Raw genomic sequence first — 18,374 nt, 5'->3', positions numbered from 1 at the left:
GTTCAGTCCTGCCACAGTTTGTCTCTGCCACTGACCCACAAGTCTTTGGTATTGGCGTATGGCTCCTGAGACTTGCAAGTGGGCCCCTCTTCCAGGCTGTGCACCCCGGGTCCTCTGTTGAGGGATGACTGTGCTATGTCACAGGTGAGTGCCGTCCCCCCAGGGCAGTTCTGGGCTGCTGGGCTGTGTAGGGAGGCTCCCAGTCTGCTCAAATGATGGCTGAATGGGGCTTTGTTAATTCACACTACTCCACCTTCCCAGCTCTGGGACATTCAGCTGAGGTTGCAGGGAAGGCTAATGTCCATGCCCAGTTTTGTGGTGTGTGCCTGTTATTTGAAGCACTTCCGTCACACTGGGTTGTCTGGGGCAGCTCTGGGCTCTGGGGCTGGCGATGGGCAGGAGTGTTTCCTGTCCACCAGGATGGTGGCTGTGAGCGGACACCCCCCTTTTCTTGGGAAGTTGTGTTGTTTAGTGAATTTTCTCAGCCACTGGATTATTGCCTTTTGTCTCAGAGCTCTCTTAGTTCTGCTCTTGACTTGACGTGCCCAAATTGCAATTCTTTGAAGCTTTCTGTATTGAGCTTCTTAGAGTAATTGTTTTAGAAAAAGCAAAAAGGATTTAAAAAAAAAAAAAAAAAAACGGCCCTCCTCAGAGATCTAATGGGTTATTGAAATGCTAAGAGACAAAGCAACCAGGGCCATTAAGGAAAGGTCCACAGGGCAGAGAGATCAGCTTTGCTTCGGGATTTGCATATGCGCCTCAAGGCCTGAGCTCCGCCCTTCCCCTTTCTGTGTTCACCAGAACTCCAAAAATCCTCTGCTTTTATTTTGGAGTTTTTCGTGTTGTTTTTTTTCTATGCCTGTCTCCTCTCTGCTGGGCTGGCTGCTCTCAGAGTCTCTGGTGTCTGGTCTCAGTCTATCTATGGTTGGAGTTTGAATCAGTAGAATGAGTTTCCGATAAGAGCAGCCACTGCAGTTCTCCCTTCTCCTTCCCGGAGCTGACAGCCCCTCCTCCCCCGGGACTGAGCCTGGCAGGGAGGGGCGCGGGTCCCCTGGCCGCAAAAACTTACAGATTTCGCTGATCTCAGCAGTTCCACGTTTTCATGAGTGTTGTATGAAGTATGCCCAAAGACAGATTGCTCTGTGGTGTCCAGTCCACGCAATTCCTGGCTTTTTACCTACTTTCCTGGAGGAGTAACTAAAACTTACAGCTCACCAGTCTGCCATCTTGCCCCGCCTCTCGGAGTATCTTTTTCAAGCCTTTCACTTTCAATCTATCTGTATCCTTGGGACTACAGTGTTTTGCTAGTAGGCAGCATACAGATGGATCATATTTTTTTTATCCATTCTGCCAGTCTGTGTCTTTTGATGGAGAGTTTAATCCATTAATATTTAATATCATTATTGTAAAGGCAGTACTTCAACCACTCTATCATTTGGCTTATTTTTGTCTCTCTTTTTATCTTTTTAGTTACCCTTACCGAAATCTTAATTTCTACACTCTCCTCTAAGCCTATCTCTCTTTTCTTTTCAGTCTGAAGAACTCCCTTTAGTAGTTCGTGTAGGGCAGGGCTTTTGTTAATGAAATTTCTCAGTTTCTATTTATCTGTAAGTATTTTAAACTCTCCCCCATTTTTGAAGGATAGTTTTGCTGGATAAAGAATTCTTGGCTAGTAGTTAATCTCTTTCGTTACCTTAAATGTATCATACTGCTGCCTTCTTGACTCTGTATTTTCTGATGAGAAATCAGCATTTAGTCTTATTGAGCCTTATAGGCGACATATCTCTTTTCTCTTGCTGCTTTCAGAATTCTCTCTTTGTCCTTTAGCATTTGACATTCTAATTAGTACGTGTCTTGTAGATCTATTAGGATTTATTCTGTTTGGAGTATGTTGAGCTTCTTGGAAATGTACATTAAATTTTGCACATTTTTGAAGAATCTATTATGCTTGAGAAAAGGGGGTTGTCTATATTCTATACGTCATTTTATTCTGTTGTTATAATAAGAAAGGTCTCCCTGGGTTCTTTTGTTCACATTTTTTTCCTCTTCAAAGATTCACTTTTTGGGGGGTGAGACTAAACTTGCATTGGTATTACATTGGCTTAATCTAGAGTTTGTCCTGAAATGCACAAGTAATATTTTGCTCCAAAATGTTGGCTTTTAAAAGTTAACATTATCCAATGAAACCCGTTTGTGTATTTAGAGGCTTGCAGGGCAGGCTGAAAAAAAGAGAATCATGTTCTACAATATGCATTTTTAAATAGCTTTCAGCAATAATTACAGAAATAAGAATACTATTATATAAATATTGGTGACAGAGAAGAATGCTTGATGTTGCCTATTGATAAAATAGAGGAAAAGCTGTGATTCTGTATTGATCATTTAAAATTTTGAGAGAGTAGCTGTTTTGTCTCAGAAGTACCACCTCACGTCTATCATTTTTAACAGCTTTATTGAGATATAACTTACACGCCTTACAATTCAACCTTTTAAAGCTTAAAATTCAATGGTTTTTAGTATATTCACAGAGTTGTGCAACAATTACCACAATCAATTTTAGAACATTCCCATCATGTCCAAAAGAAACCCTGTACCCATTAGCAGTCACACGTCATTTCCTCTATAGATTTGCCTATTCTGGGTATTTTATATAAAGGGAGTCTACAGTATGTGGTCTCTTGTGACAGGCTTCTTTCACTTGGCATAATGTTTTTAAGGTTCACCTATGTTGTAGCATGTAACAGTATCTCATTCCTTTAAATTGCCATATAAAATTCCATTATATGGCTATACCACATTTTATTTTTCATTTATCAGTTGATGAGTGTTTGGGCTCTTTTCACTTTTGAACTATTATGAATAGTGCTGCTATTAGCTTTTGGGTCCAAGTTTTTGTTTGAACACATTTTCAACTCTCTTGGGAATATACCTAGGAATATTCATGGGTAAAGTGATAATTCCATTTTAAAATTTTGAGGAACTGCCAAACTGTTTTACAAAGTGGCAACCCTAATTTATACACAACGAGCAATGTATGAGAGTTCCAATTTCTCCCTGTTCTCATCAAAACTTGTAATTTCTGTCTTTTTTTATTATTATTATAACCATCCTAGTGAATGTGAAGTGCATTGTATCTCAGTGTGATTTTGATTTTCATTTCCTCAATGGCTAATGCTTGAGTACTTTTTCATGTGCTAATTGCCCATTATTTGTATATCTTCTTTGGAGAAATGTCTGCTTAAATACTTTGCCCATTTTTCAGCTGGATTATTTGTCTTCCTATTGTTGAATTCTAGGAGTTCTTTATACATTTTGGATTCAAGTCCCTGATCAGAAAAATAATTTGCAATTATATCCTCCCATTCAAGCAGGTTGTCTTTTCACTTTCTTGATAATATCTTTTGAATCATAAAAGTTATTAATTTTGATAATTCCAATTTATCTAGTTTTTTCTTTTGTTGCTTGTACTTTTGGTGTTGTATCAAGGCGGCTTTGCCCAACCCAAGGTCACAAAGATTTACTTCTCTGTTTTCACCTAATACTCCTATAGTTTTGGCTCTTACATTTAGGTATATGACCCATTTTTAGTTAGTTTTTTTTTTTTTTTTTTTTTTTTTGTATGTTATAAGGAAGGGGTCCACAACTTCATTCTTCTATATATAAATGTCCAGTTGTTGTAGCTGTTGAAATTGTTGAAAAATCTATCCTTTTCCCTATGGAATTGTCTTGGCATCTCATGTTTTTATAATTTAAATTTATTTAATTATATTTTTTTCCCTTAAATTTCATCCCTCCAGATAGCCAATAACTAGATATTATTAAACAAAGTTTAGAAATTACTTGTGATTCCCATCAGAGAATAGTTTCCTTATATGCTTGAAACCTTTCAATGGCTTCCTGCTGTGCTTCGAATATGACAAATTTCTTACCTTAAAAGGTTCTTCATGATTTGCTTCCTACCTATTTCCTCAAACTCAGCCCAAACTATTTTTCACCTTGTTCACTATGCTGCAGTGACAACAGCTTCCTTTTAGCGTCCCCAAAATACCTTAGCTAATTCTTACTTCAACATCTTGGCCTTTGCTGTTCCTTCTCTCTTGAAGCTCTTCCCTCAGCGATTTGCGTGACTGGTTCCTTTTCATTCTTCAGGTCTCAACTTAATTTTCTCCTATTCAGAGATGGCTTCCCTGACTGCCTTGACCAAAATAGGCTTCCTTTCCCTTAATCAGTTATTCTCTCTCATCACCCATTTATTTCTATCATCACATTTATTACAATGATCTTATCTATCGTCATTCTTCTCTTCTAGAGTGTAAGATCTGAAATCAGTGACCTTGCTGGTCTTGTTCACTGCTGTATCCCCAATGCTTAGCATAGTCCTTGACTCATAAAAGATACCAAAAAAAAATTTGTTAAATTAATGAATGGACAAATACATGTTAAAGAATCACAGAGTCTGTACACTGAACAAAAATGTAGAAACATCCAAATTAATGCTATTTCAGAACTATATAACCTTTTCTTCCAAAGAAAATCTATACAGAAGCTAATTTGTTAAATAGATTACAAGGGTCTTTTCTGACTGAAGTAGGAATAGAAGGAACAGAGAGCCCTGCTAGTTCAGCATCCCTCTCGACACAACCATCTTGGGAGGTTCTGCATAGCTAACTCTCTATTATGTGAAATGTGTAAACGTAAAACCAAAGAGTGACTCATCCAACAATGTACAGCTTTTTCCAGTGGTAGAGCAGAGATTTGAACAATGGTTACACATTGGTTGGTCCAGGGCTCTTTCTATTTCTGTATTGCTTTATGAGAAGCAGTTCAGAACAAACAAACCTAATGTAAAACCAGAGTCAAAGGAACCACTCAGATGACAGAGATTTAGAGTAAACCTTTAATCCTTAATGTTTGTCACTGACCCCAAATTCCCAATCCGATTATTTTTTATGGTTTCCAGGTAGACAGTCTCTCAGAAAGAAGAGAAACCATGTACACTTTATCATTCTTTTCTAACTATTGATATTCCTCTCATCTTTATGATTTCATTTTTCAGATCCTATTGGAAAAGCTTTTTAGAGAGATACTTTATTTCATTTCATCTTCTCTTAAAATATTCACCACTACTTAATAACATACCACCTTAACCAGATGGGGAAACCCAAACTTTAATAAGCGAACCAACTTTTGACCTAATGGAATAAGACAAGCCAATTTCATGTTTATGCATTTAATTTTGGTGTTTATAGCTCCACATCTGTTTAGATCTTAGATATCACAGTGGTAGGTTTTTTAAGAAATGAACAATCAGGCAGATTTCCAAATTCTTTTCTCATACAGAGTTATGCATTTAAGCAATTGAACATAAAATACTATATTTTTTCTTCTGTTCAAAGGAAGACTACATCTGGATTTGGAATTTGTTACATGCGTCCCTTGGTATATTTTCCATTCCAGCTCTCATTCTTGAATCTTCTAGAAAGTTAGAACATCATCTCTTTTCTTGGGGAAAAAAAGTTCTCTCTCTCTTTCTTTTTTATTTTTTAAGAATCCAAGGTAGTATCTTTGTTACGCTGCCTAAGGAAGAATTTAAAAAGTGCAAAAATAAATCCAACATCAGGCTGTCCAATTAAGCAATAGTTCCTTGGATCATAATTTTTTTTTTGAAAAAATATGCTAAGGTATTTTTAGTGAGTTTATGAGTTGAAAGGCATTTAAAATTCCAAGGAGAACAACAAAAAGAATAAAAAAGAAACACATATGTGTTGTTACTAAAAAAGGCACTAAAGATGTGTCCTAGGCAGGATTGTTCCTGGGAAAAATTATGAAGCAGATGAAATCTGTGTTTATCATTTTTCCAAGCTTTGTTTTGAGCCCCTATTCTACCACTCACCAGATGTCATGCAGCATCACCCTCCCTGGGATTCTTGGCTTCCTTATTCTATGGCATGCTTTAGACTTTTCTTTTTTTTTCTTTCTTTTTTTTAAGTTCTGTGTTCTTCCCCATCCATTCATCCTTAGGGTTCTGCTAGGAAACTGAGCTAGCTGATTGAAAAAATTCATGCTGAAGTATTAGTAATCGTATATAAAAGTATAAATTCGATAAGAATTCTCAGGGAGATGACCACATTCGCTTGGTACTTTTACTTGGCTTCTCTGTGAGTCCAGACCTTATGCTAACGGGAGAGGGATGAATGCTCTGAAAGGGATGAAAGTTATCAAGAACCCTAGAAAAACAAAACAAAACATAGGACCAGGGGTAGGTACCTTATGAATAAGTAAAGTATGGTTTAGAGACAGAGAAGTCAGAAAATAATGAATCTAGACCCAGGTTTCCATCCCCCATATTATATTTTAAAAGACTCTTAGTTTTCTGAGCCTTAGTTTTGTCAGTTGTAAAACTGGGAATAATAACATCTGCAGGTTATTGGAAAGATTCTATGAGACAACATAAGTGAAAAGATTGTATTTTTCAGTGTCTTGACCAATGGCATTTAAGAGAAATTTCTTTTTGAAAACATTAGGGGTAACCTAATGTTTTATAATTGCTGTAGTGGTACATCTATCACAGTTTTCCAGTATTGGGAGGGCAGAAAAGAGGAGAAATGGACACTTTAATACCACTTAAAACTGGAGGAAAAAGACTCAATTTATCAATGCTCAAAAACAAAACGTGATTCTTCTGATTCATCCTCACTCTTCAAACGTCATTTTGAAATATGCTGGTATAATTTATCTATTATTTTGGGGAAGAAGTGAGATATTATTATATTAATTGTTGCCAAAGCAGTATTGACATGGGTAAATGACATGGATGGTGAGGTGGCCAGTTTGTGCTTCGCTTATTCTTCCAGTTAGGACTTTTCTTGAAGTCTTTGCAAACCTAATTGAGCTGACTGGGTTGTGGGCTCTTATTGACAGGGCAAGCAGTGCTCTGGAGGTTAAAAGCCAGAGAAAGAGAAGTACAGAAAAAAAAATGTGAAGACAAAATCACTTTGTCTCCCAAGCTATTGATATTATTTGTCCACTCAAGATACGTTACTCTTTACTGAACTCCTATGTGGAAATGCTGGAACACAGAAGTACTGGACACTGTGGTGTATGGGAAGGAGTAAGGACAGAACCTCTGCTTTTGAAGAGTTGTGATCTCTCTTGGGGAAGAAGCCCACATGCATAAAAGTTAACTCACAGACTTTAAAAGGCTAAATAAGACTATGAGAGCCGAGAGGAAAGAGAAATTATTTTCTGTTAGGGCAAAAGGGGATGACTCTCAAATTATGAGAATATTTCATATCTCTAAGGCTAAGAATACCTAGAGAAGCACACAGAGAATAATTTTGGGGAGCACCCACATTGAAGGATATGCGTCAAGGATGAGGGAATAGTAAACAGTAAAATGACCAGAAAGGCCCTATGTGGCAGAATACAACAAATATCATAAATGAAACTTTTAAGCAAGAGGGAAACCGTTTGCATTATTTGTTCACATCTTCCACTTGTCCCAAGGTGAAAAAACTTATTCAATATGTAGTTTAGAATTTCCCTTGAAGTAATATTACAATCTAGATCAATTAAGGATAGCTTATATTAGACTTGCAAAGGATTCTTATTTCATCCAATAGGTAGGATATTATTCTACAGGAGGAATGTCAGGTCTATGAGTAAAGATCAAAAATATCCACTCAAACTAAGTTTGAGAAAACACAAAACATTCTCCTGCAAATGCTTTATTACAGAAGTCTCATGACTTACACAAATATGGGAAAAGTATTTTTCCTCTTCAGAGCTTGGCAGAGAGCAGGGGCAGGGGGCCTTGGTTGGTCCCCCTCTCAAGCCACAATTCCACACCTCCAATTTCCCCCTGGACATATAAGGAGTCAGTGTGTGTTTGTGTGTGTGTGTGTGTGTGTGTGTGTGTGTGTGCGTGCACATGTTTAGGGACTGAATTTACTGAATATTTGAAAATGAACCCAGCAGTACTTACCGGAGGACCCATTTGACCTGGTCCACCCAAAGGCCCCGTAGTTCCTCGTAATCCTACATCTCCTTTTTCTCCATCCTCTCCGGCAAGGCCCTTTCCTCCTGGGGTCCCCTGTAACCAAATACATATTTTTAAAAAAGGAAATGCAGTGAAATAACCATACAATGTAATAAATAGATTTTTGTTTGGCACACAAAAATAATTATGTCTGATATTTTAAAGATTCAAACAAAACATCTATTTTATACACAATGCTAAAAGTATAATTTACCTTTAATCCATCTTTTCCTTGGAGACCTTCTTCTCCAGGAGCTCCTGGTTCACCCTATTTTGTACCAGAAACAGTTAGGTTAAATATTTTGCTAAATCACTTATCTTTTGTTTGTTTGTCATCCCCCATTACAGATTTTTTAAAATTAGAGAAGTTGTGGGTTTACAGAATAATCATGCATAAAATATAGAATTCCATGTATCACCCTATTGTTAACACCTTGCATTGGTGTGGTACATTTGTTACAACTGACGAAAGCACATTTTTATAACTGTGCTATAAGTCCATGATTTAACTTAGTGTTTACTGTTTATGTTATGCGGTTCCATGGATTTTTTTAAAAATGTTTATTCCTGTACCATCTATTCAACCTCAAATTTCCCCTTTTAACCACATTCAAATATATAACTCAGTGTTGTTAATTGTGTTTACAATGTGTGTTCTCATCACCAGCATCTATTACCAAAACTTTTCCGTTGTCCCAAATAGAAACTGTACATTTTAAGCCTTAATTCCCTGTTCTTTACCCCGACCCTGTCCCCTGGTAACCTATATTCTAGATTCTTACTTATTCTAATTATTTCGTATCAGTGAGATCATACAATATTTGTCCTTCTGATATCTGTCTTATTTCACTCAAAATAATGCCTTTAAGATTCATCCATGCTGTCACATGTTTAGAAAGAACATCATTCCCTTTTTATAGCTGATTAATATCCCACTAAATCATTTATCTTAGTTTATTTTTTAACCCTTAGCATCTATAGAAACTAGAAGGTTTGTGTACATTTATTCCTCTACTTTTTTTCCACCATTTAAAAGTATAAATTTCAGTGGTTTTTAGTATATCCACAGGATTGTGCAACCATCACCATTAATTCCAGAACATTTTCGTCCCCATGAAAAGAAACCCCATATCGATTAGCAGTCCCTCTACACTCCTCCCAACCCTCCCAGCTCTAGACAACCACTAACCTACCTTCTGCTCCTATGGATTTGCCTAGTCTAGACATTTCATATAAATGGAATCATGATACGTGGTCTTTAGCATCTGGCTTCTTTCACTTAGCATGGATGGATGTCTGTGTGGTTCTTATGAATAATGCTGCTACAGACATTCATATACAAGTTTTTGTGTGGACACTTGTTTTCATTTCTCTTGGGTATATACCTAGGAGTACAATTGCTGGGTCATGTGGTAACTCTTAACTGTGTCAGAAACTGCCAGACTGTTTACCAAAGCAGCTGCACCATTTTGCAGCCATGTATGAGGATTCTGATTTCTTCATTTCCTTGCCAACACTTGTTATGATCTGTCTTTATTATACTCATCCTAGTGGGTGTGAAGTATAATCTCTCTGGGGCTTTGATTTGCAATTCTCTGCTACCTAATGATGTGGAGCCTCTTTTCATGTGCTTATTGGCCATCTGTGGATCTTCTTTGGAGAAACAGCTGTTCAAATTCTTTGCCTATTTTTAATTGGGTTGTCTTTTTATTTTTGAATTCTAAGAACTCTTTATATATACTAGATATAAGTCCCTTACCAGATATATGATTTGTAAGTATTTTCTCCCATTCTGTGGGCTGTCTTTTCACTTTCTTAATAGCATCCTTTGAAGCACAGATTTTTTTTTTTTATTTTTTTTTATTTTGAAGATGTCATATTCCTCTCTGTTTTATTTTATTGCAGTGCTTTTGGTGTCAAATCTAAGAAACTGTTGCCTAATACAAGATTACACAGATTTACATCTATGTTTTATTCTAAGAATTTTATACTTTTAGTTCTTCTATTTAGGTCTTTGGTCCATTTTGTGTTAATTTTTGTGTATGATGTGATCAATTAATTCTTAATTAACTAATTCTCTTGCATGTGGATACTCAGTCTGTATTGTTTTCAATCATCAGAGAGGAGCAGAGAGGATGGCCTTCCTTTGATTTCCTAGAAGCATCTTTTGTTACTGAATTTTGCTGTTAGGCACACAAGTAGTCTTGAGTTGCTCATTATTTATATGAAAATGCCTCCCAAGGAGAGAGAGCTATTATGTAATTCAATCCCATCAACCACTATCTATTGAGCATGTATTAGATGACAGCGATTAAAACAAAGGTTCCCACCCTCACAGGCCTTACACTCTAGCAGACAAGAATGTAACAAATAAGTATATTATATAATATGCTAGAAGGTAGTAAGTGCTGTGGGACAAAAAAGGGAGCACAGAGCCAGGGGAGTGGAGCATGCTGGGAGATAAGGGGTGGAAGTTTGCAAATTGGAAAAGGATGATCAGGGTGGGCCTCTTTCAAAAGATGAGATTTGAGCAAAATTTGGGAGTTGGCCAGGGATCTGAGGATGCAGGTATCTGGGAAAGAGCATTCGAGGTGGAGGAAACAGCCATTGCAAAGACCACAAGGCAGAAGCGTGCAGGGCATTTCTGAGGACCAGCGAGGATGATGGTGTGGCTGGGGCAGTCTGAGGAAGAGGGAAAGGGCAAGAGGCCACAGAGAGCCAGATCGTGTAGGGTCTCATAAACCATTTTAGGGACTTTTATTTTGAAGGAACTGAGAAAAGTCACTAGGAGTTGCTGAGCTGAGCAGTGATGTTATTTGATCTGCCCCTCCTCCCTCTCCTTGCTTTTCAGGACTCCAATTAAATGAATATTGTGATTCTTGAAGGAGTATCACAGTTCACTGATGCTATGTTTACTTTTTCAGTCTCTTTTCTGTGTTTCATTCTGGATAGTTTCTGTGAAGACAAGTGGTTCCAGCTTGGGCATGTGGAATTTAAGAATCTCATCAGTTTTCAAGTTGGAGGCAGGGGTGGAATCCAAGAACAAGGCCAAGCACTGCATCCTGGTACCCTCTGGAGTTAGGAGTTCAGAGAAGAGGGTGAAGCAGCCAAGGAAGCTGGTTTTTGGAGCAGTGTGGCAGCTACTTAAGAGCATCCCCTGACCCCATCCCCTGTCCCATCTTCCTTCCTTTTTCCTTCTCTTTCTCTTTCTTCCTTCCTTCTTTTCGAGAGGCACCAGCCATGTACCAGGAATTGGACGCAGATTTTTTGCCTTCAGTAAACTCATGGTCTTATAGGAAAGAATGACATAAAATGCACACTTATAAAAGAACGTGCACATGTGGTGATGAATGCATAGAAGCTTGGGTTTCCAGTTGTTAACCATTTATGCAAAATTATAGTATGGACAGCTGTTTGTAAACTAGCACAAAAGAGTCTGGGATCTAAAACTGTCATTAATCTTTCTCTCCCATGCTTAATTTATTGCAATTATTATCAGGAGACTGATTTACTTGGTCATGTTAACTAAATTCAGTCTCGATCTAAGAAAAGACTTGTAAAGCACCAATCAAAACTATTACATTGTCCACTGTTCTTCAAAACCCAACTTTTTGTGATTTCTGTCACTTTATTAATGATCCATTGTTGATGCTTTTGGAGAAGACAAACTATGAGACCAAATAAGGACCAGCTTCGTTTGCTGTTATTTGAATGTGCATGTTGAACTCGCATCCTTAAGGAACAAGATAGCACAGAGAAAAATCACATAATACCAACTGTACATTTCTTATTCTGCAAATCTTACTTAAGTTAATATCATCTTCTGCAGACGGGGTAAGTGGACGTACTTTAAAATCTTTCTGATAAATATATTGCCAGGCTGCATCCAACTTGGGAAACATTCTTCAAAATGGAATATGCTGGAGCCAATTCTGCATTGTGGTCAACGCCTATGTCACGGGCTCAGGTTCTTCATCCTGAAATTTCTTTAACTCCTGAAGAAGTTACTCGTATTTTTCAGAGTCCTGCTCCATCAAAGTACTGACCTGGTTGTTATGGTGCTGTGCTATCTATTCTTCCACAGCCATGGCACAGGCCATTGCTCCTTCCTTCCCAAGCAAGGTGGTCCCAGCTCCCAGGGCAAAACGCATCACGTTCCAAAAGGGCATCAGAATTGTCGGCTGGACCCCGAATGCAACCATCAATGGACTGAACTTTTTCAAATGGACTTTTCTTGATCCCACATCTTCTGCATGACCGGTCTGACGCTGGTCCAGCACAGCATACCATCTGCCCTGCGCAGATGCGGTTCGCTCCATACTCACTGTGTGATCCACTTGGATTATTTGATCAATGGCTGCCTGATTGATATTGTCTAAGGTCATTTCTGAACCACAAAACCTGATGCTGATTCTTCTTCCATAAACTGAGAGGGGCCGCTGGCGCCTGTGCGCAGCTGCCACAGTGAGCGAGCTGCCGCTGCCCCGGCACAGCTCATTACCCTGACAGCAAAGCAGCCGCTCCCGAGTGGACGGGGCCAAATGTGCCCTTGGCGCAGACTCTCCTCTACTTTATTTTTAAGGGGGATTTAACAGCATAATAAATATGATTTAATTTTCCTTGATATACAAGGAAAGCTGCAGATGATTTATGGAGTCATAGTGTTATAAATTCAAATACAGCAGAGTCATAGAATGACAAGAAATTTTACATAATTTAAAGGTAATATATTCATTTGGAAGTACTGGATATTTACACAGGTACATCTGTTTCTGAGTTCAAAGAATGTAAATATTGCATACCATAAAGTAATATTTTACTATAGTGTATTTGCATGGATTCATCAAATACTTAATTCAGTTATGATCACTCCACCATATTTATAGTGTTTCTGTGTTTTCTCCCTTAAGAGGAGAGGCAAAGAATAAAGCTCTGGTAATTCAAAATAAGCCGTCTTCCAGATACAGAATATGCAGAAGAGTAGTTTTATCGTCGTCTACCTCTCCCACCACTGACACTTCCATTACCCTTATACCTCACCCAAAAGATAACTGAAAAGGAAGGAGAAAAAAAATCAAATGAAAAATATATCTCCGTACTTTCCCTTTTTGTAAACAAAGGCCCCTTAAAATTATCTTGGACACTGTTATCTTGCAAAAAAACTCCTCTCCACAGCTCAAAATAAAGGTTATTTGTATTAGTATAACTTCTCTAAGATATCTAATCACAGGTATTTACAATTATTTCCTTGCTAACTTTGCATAATTCTAGTTTTGTTTTTGTGTTTTAGCATAAATTATATTTCAATCCTTTGTCTTATGAGGTCAGGGAATATACTGAGAGTTGATCATTGGTATTTGTGAATTTCTTCTTAATGCTAATATTAGCAACAGAGTGTCTCCACATATTTCCAAGGGTTCTGCAGACTATACCCGATTCTAAAAGGATTTATGAGGTTAGGACTCGAAATGCTACTAAATTACAATGTAACAGAGTTTAGCATGCAGCATTTGAAATAAAAAATAAAGACAAAAATTTTGTATAATGTGTCAAAAAGGTTTATTATGCTATTTTTTGAACTGTTTAGGCTGATACATTTTTGCCCTCTGAAATGCATCAAATGGATTTCCAGTAGATACTTACCCGTAACCCTGGTTCCCCAGCCACTCCAACACTGCCTGCAGGTCCAACATCTCCCTGAAGAAACAAAAAGATTAAACTCTTCCAATAAAATTGCATGTGTAATAATGAAGGGTATATCATAATGGACAAGGGCTCCAAAATGCTTCCCATTTTTTTCTGCTGGCTTTCACCTGCTTCTAGGATGTTGGTGTGGGTGTTTGCTAAACAATGGCAAATGTAGGGGAATCAATGGTGAAAGTTTAGATGCTATCACTTTTGCTTTTTAACAAGGTTACCTTGGCACCTGGCTCCCCTTGCAGACCAGCTTCTCCCTCAATGCCTGGGGGTCCCTAGAAGAGAAGGATTTGACAAGTCATTGATAAGCATCCCGTCATCAATTACAAAGGCAAAACAACCTCATAAGAAGATGATAGTAATTTTTTAGCTCAAGGGTAAGATATTCTTTCCAGAAAAGGGTCTTTGTTGTCCCTTTATAAACTTCATGGCATGAGATTAGACCAGATACTTTCTGGACTTCTTTAACAGTTCAAATGGCAAAACAACTTTGCCAGAAATCAGGACTTTCAAGATAGGTTTCTACTGATTTTTCATCTTTTAATCCTTGGTCAAAGAATGAAAGATAAACCACCTCCTATGTCCTCTTCTAATTTTAAACCTGCATAGTGTTATTAAGCTCTGTGCTTCTTCATTTTTGCTCTCCCCATCCCTTTCTGCTGAGCCCTCTGGAACATTCCACTTTCTTAAAAAGTTCATTTTTCTTTATTGGTTTTACAAAAAAAAAAAAGAAATCACAAAATTAAAACATGAATTTATTCACATTATAATATTCTCTCTCTCTCTCTCTCTCTCTCTATATATATATATATATATATATTTTTTTTTTTTTTTTTTTTTTTTTTTCCCTAGTATCCTTTCTGTGGGACCAGTTTTATTGGAGAGCTTTTGGTTCTTTTAACTTTGAAAGCATACAATGTCCTGCAACCTCTGGTTTTTTCAGGACTAGAGCTCAGCAGGTCTGAGCTTTTGTATTATTTTTGTCTCCCAGAAATATTTATCTTCCCTTTTCATCCCTACTTTCTTTCTCTCTCTCCCTGTCAATACATACACATATATACACACACAGGTATTCTAAAAGGCCTATGAACAGAGAGAGTAGTTTAAAGTATTAACTAACAGTAACATCTTGACTAAAAGTTTCCCCTTTGCTTTCTATCTTCAGGGACTTCTCAATATTTTTGATCCGTGGATGACAATCTTTTTTTTAATAATTATTAGAGATTAAAATATTTTTTTTTGCCATTTTATTGTATTTTAGATGGGAAGAAGTTCAGTTTTCCATTTTGATCCAGTCTCTGCAAACCATAATTACTTTTTTTAAAAAATAAATGTTACACATACTCAACAGAACAGATGGGCTTATAATGAAAAGGCCTAATTCCATTCTTCAGAAGCAACTACTATTTAAAACAAATCTTGTTTTTTAGTTTCTCCTAGTGGTTCTTTCTATAGCTAAAGAAGTATACCTCTACTTCTTGATATAGCTCTCTGCTAAAAACTTTGTTCATTTATACTACCTCCCCTTTCACCATCATTTCCCTAATTATTCAATAGTTGTGTTATTTTACTTCTTCCTATTGGTTACCTTTAAGACCTCTTCACTGTTAGTATAGTGAAATACTTAAGAGAAAGGACTCTGAAGTCTGATTTTGTGCTCTGCCTCAGAAATTATACGACTTCATAATCCACTCCAAGATTAAAATTCCTTCTTGAAAGAAAATTCAAGTTCTCTCAGGACTTCTTTCATGTCAAAACTGCTTTTAATCTCAAAGACCTCCTCCAGTCCCTATTTTTTCCCAATTTGTCAGTCCTCTTGGCCTCTCTTATTCCTTTCTTAGGCTAAATCCAATAGATGACCTTCTGGAATAGTTTCCTTACATTACCTCTTTTCTTTTACCAAGCCTTGATCAAGTGCTATAATTTGCCTTCTCCATTTACATTCCCAGATGAATACTGCTGGAGAAAGTTATACACTTGTGCAAAGTGGCACCAATAGATGTTGAGAGGCATACTTTTTGTTCTGTGATTTTCATAAAAATCAGGTTCTTACAACAGTCATCTCTGCTTTTAATGGTGTTTACAGTTTTATTTTTACGATCTGAAACAAAATATTGTAGAATTGTTCTTCATAATATATATGTAATATATAAAATTTACTAGAGAAGTTTTCCAAAGTACATTGGGTACTGATGAACTAACCAGAGGCACAAAAAAATTACCTCAGCACCCATTTCTCCAGGAGGTCCAGCATCACCTTGCAGTCCTCGTGGTCCCTATTGGAAATAAAATTTTAAATCTGAGAATCGAAGTTTTCTCTGTATTTCAGTAAATATATACATCTAAATATGGAATTTATAACATAATGTATACAATATATCATAATATATATATTACTTTTATTAGTACATTAATTTATTCTCTTTATAAACACAATTAATATCTTAAGTTGATTCACCTGTTTTTTAGTGTGTCTGTATGACTACTGTTAAGCTATGCTGGGATTTAAAAGGAAAGGGAAGGTGTGAAGGGAAATGAAATAAGCTTCAGTGGCAGAGAGAGTCCAAAAGGAGCTGAGAGGTCACTCTGGTGGGCACTCTTATGCACAATATAGACAACCCTTTTTAAGTTCTAATGAATTGGGGTAGCTGGTGGTAGATACCTGAAACTATCAAACTACAACCCAGAACCCATGAATCTTGAAGACAATTGTATAAAAATGTGGCTTATGAGGGGGGACAGTGGGATTGGGGGGGCCATGGGGATCATACTCCCCTTTGTCTAGGTTGTGTATGGATGAGTGGAAAGGTGGGGGAAGGAAACAAACAAACAGACAAGGGCGCCCAGTGTTCTTTTTTACTTTAGTTGCTCTTTTCACTTAAATTATTATTCTGGCTATTTTTATGTGTGTGGTAATGAGGGTGTTGGGGACTGATTTTGGTGATGAAAGTACAACTATGTAATGGTACTGTGAATAATCAAATGTACGATTTGTTTTGTATGACTGTGGTATGTGAATATATCTCAATAAAATGAATATTTAAAAAAAAAGGAAAGGGAGGGAAAGAAAGAATAGTAACATTCATTCTTGTATTCCTTAACTGACTCATTCATAAAACAAACATCTGTCAAGCACCTAATAAGTATGAAATACTGTGTGAAGAGCTTTCATAAGTAATCTTATTTAATAGACATGATAGTTATAGATCTACTTAATATTCCTGGTGAGTACGTGACAAACAAAAAAAGCAAATATATGGTCTCCAATGAAATAATAAAAATTTGTTGAAGTTTGCTTGATGACACACTTTATTCTGAGAGTCCAGCTGAATAATTCCTGTTTCATATTAATAGATGTAACAATGTTTACATAGTATAATCATTAACATGCAATAAAATACATGCTGGGACCTTTACAGAAATCTTGGTCACTGTGCTACTGAATAGTATCATTTTAAGAAAATGAATATTGAATAACCAGTTTATTGCAGAAATATAAAATTGCTGACCCAAAAGGATCTATGTATCAGTGTGTGGAAGCCATCTGCTGTCTACAATTATTTTAGATGGACTGACGTTTATTTAGCAACTATAATACAATGGTATTTTCCCAGCCATCCAGAAAAGCTACTTGCATATTGGATCTTTCTGGAGAGACAATACAAGGCATATTTTTTTTAGATTCAGAGAATAACAAGATGGTTCAATTTTTCTGAGATTATACTCCACCACAATTCTGTAAATGCCTCACTTTAAAAAATGTAGTAAGGGGAAGGAGAAACTGTGGTATGGCTAGTTATCTTAAACTGTTTTTAAAAATTGTTACAGTAATGTTAATTTTTAAATATTTAAAAGGTATAGAAAGTATGTGCAAAAAAGCAGATTATGTAAATCACCCATAATCCTACCCATAATATTCTTGCATATTTCCTTCCAGTTCTTTTGTGGGATCATTCTTATAAGTTTATATCCTTCTGTTTCATGTTTAATATCCTACTGTTCATATATATATTTAGCATGTCATTATAAATTCTTCATAATTGTTCAATCACTGCATAATATTCCATCTATTTAATATTCCACTGTATCATAAATCATTTCCTAAATGCTAGACATGTTTTCAATTATTCTTTATAATATAATTTTGCATTAGTAGATTTATTGTATGCATTTTAGAGTATAAGTGATCCTTAAGGACTGTAACATCATGTAATAAAGTCAAATAGCTGAGATACATATTTGAATGAATGATAGGATTTTAAGGTTGGTATGCAGAAGACATATATGCTGTCCTCTACTAAATGGTAGAGCCATTAAAAGTATTAAGGCATATTGGTATTTTTCAATTATGGCCTACTACATTTTATAGATAATATTTTTAAATTTATGAATACCTCTTAGAATGCATTCCTACTCTACAAACATACTGAGAGAAATATCTTTGTGCATAAGCCTTTTATGTGCAGTCTGCATTTTTCCCCTAGAACAGTCTGAAATGTAGCATTATTTGCTCAAAAGTCAATAACTTTGCATAAAGTTTGCAATAATTAACATTCCACAAGTAGTATATTTAAGTTAGAGTATATTTCAGTGAATCCATGGCACGACAGAATATTACTTTAAAAAATCTTTGTTAATT

At 36.5% G+C, this 18,374-nt stretch overlaps 1 protein-coding gene and 1 pseudogene across 1 annotated transcript in view; both read right to left on the bottom strand.

Annotated features, from left to right (window-relative positions):
• Window positions 1–18,374, bottom strand: part of COL24A1 (collagen type XXIV alpha 1 chain) — a 466,350-nt gene that overhangs the window by 147,057 nt on the left and 300,919 nt on the right. Inside the window, 5 exon segments of the mRNA XM_037826738.1 lie at window positions 7,985–8,092; window positions 8,253–8,306; window positions 13,682–13,735; window positions 13,957–14,010; window positions 15,958–16,011. Of these exon segments, the coding sequence (XP_037682666.1) occupies window positions 7,985–8,092; window positions 8,253–8,306; window positions 13,682–13,735; window positions 13,957–14,010; window positions 15,958–16,011 (324 nt within the window).
• Window positions 11,888–12,536, bottom strand: LOC119527090 (annotated as a pseudogene).

Source organism: Choloepus didactylus, chromosome 2 (assembly GCF_015220235.1).
Source record: "Choloepus didactylus isolate mChoDid1 chromosome 2, mChoDid1.pri, whole genome shotgun sequence".
NCBI lineage: Eukaryota > Metazoa > Chordata > Mammalia > Pilosa > Megalonychidae > Choloepus > Choloepus didactylus.
Note: the sequence above shows the minus strand (reverse complement) of the source record. Positions and strands in the feature narration are given on the sequence as shown.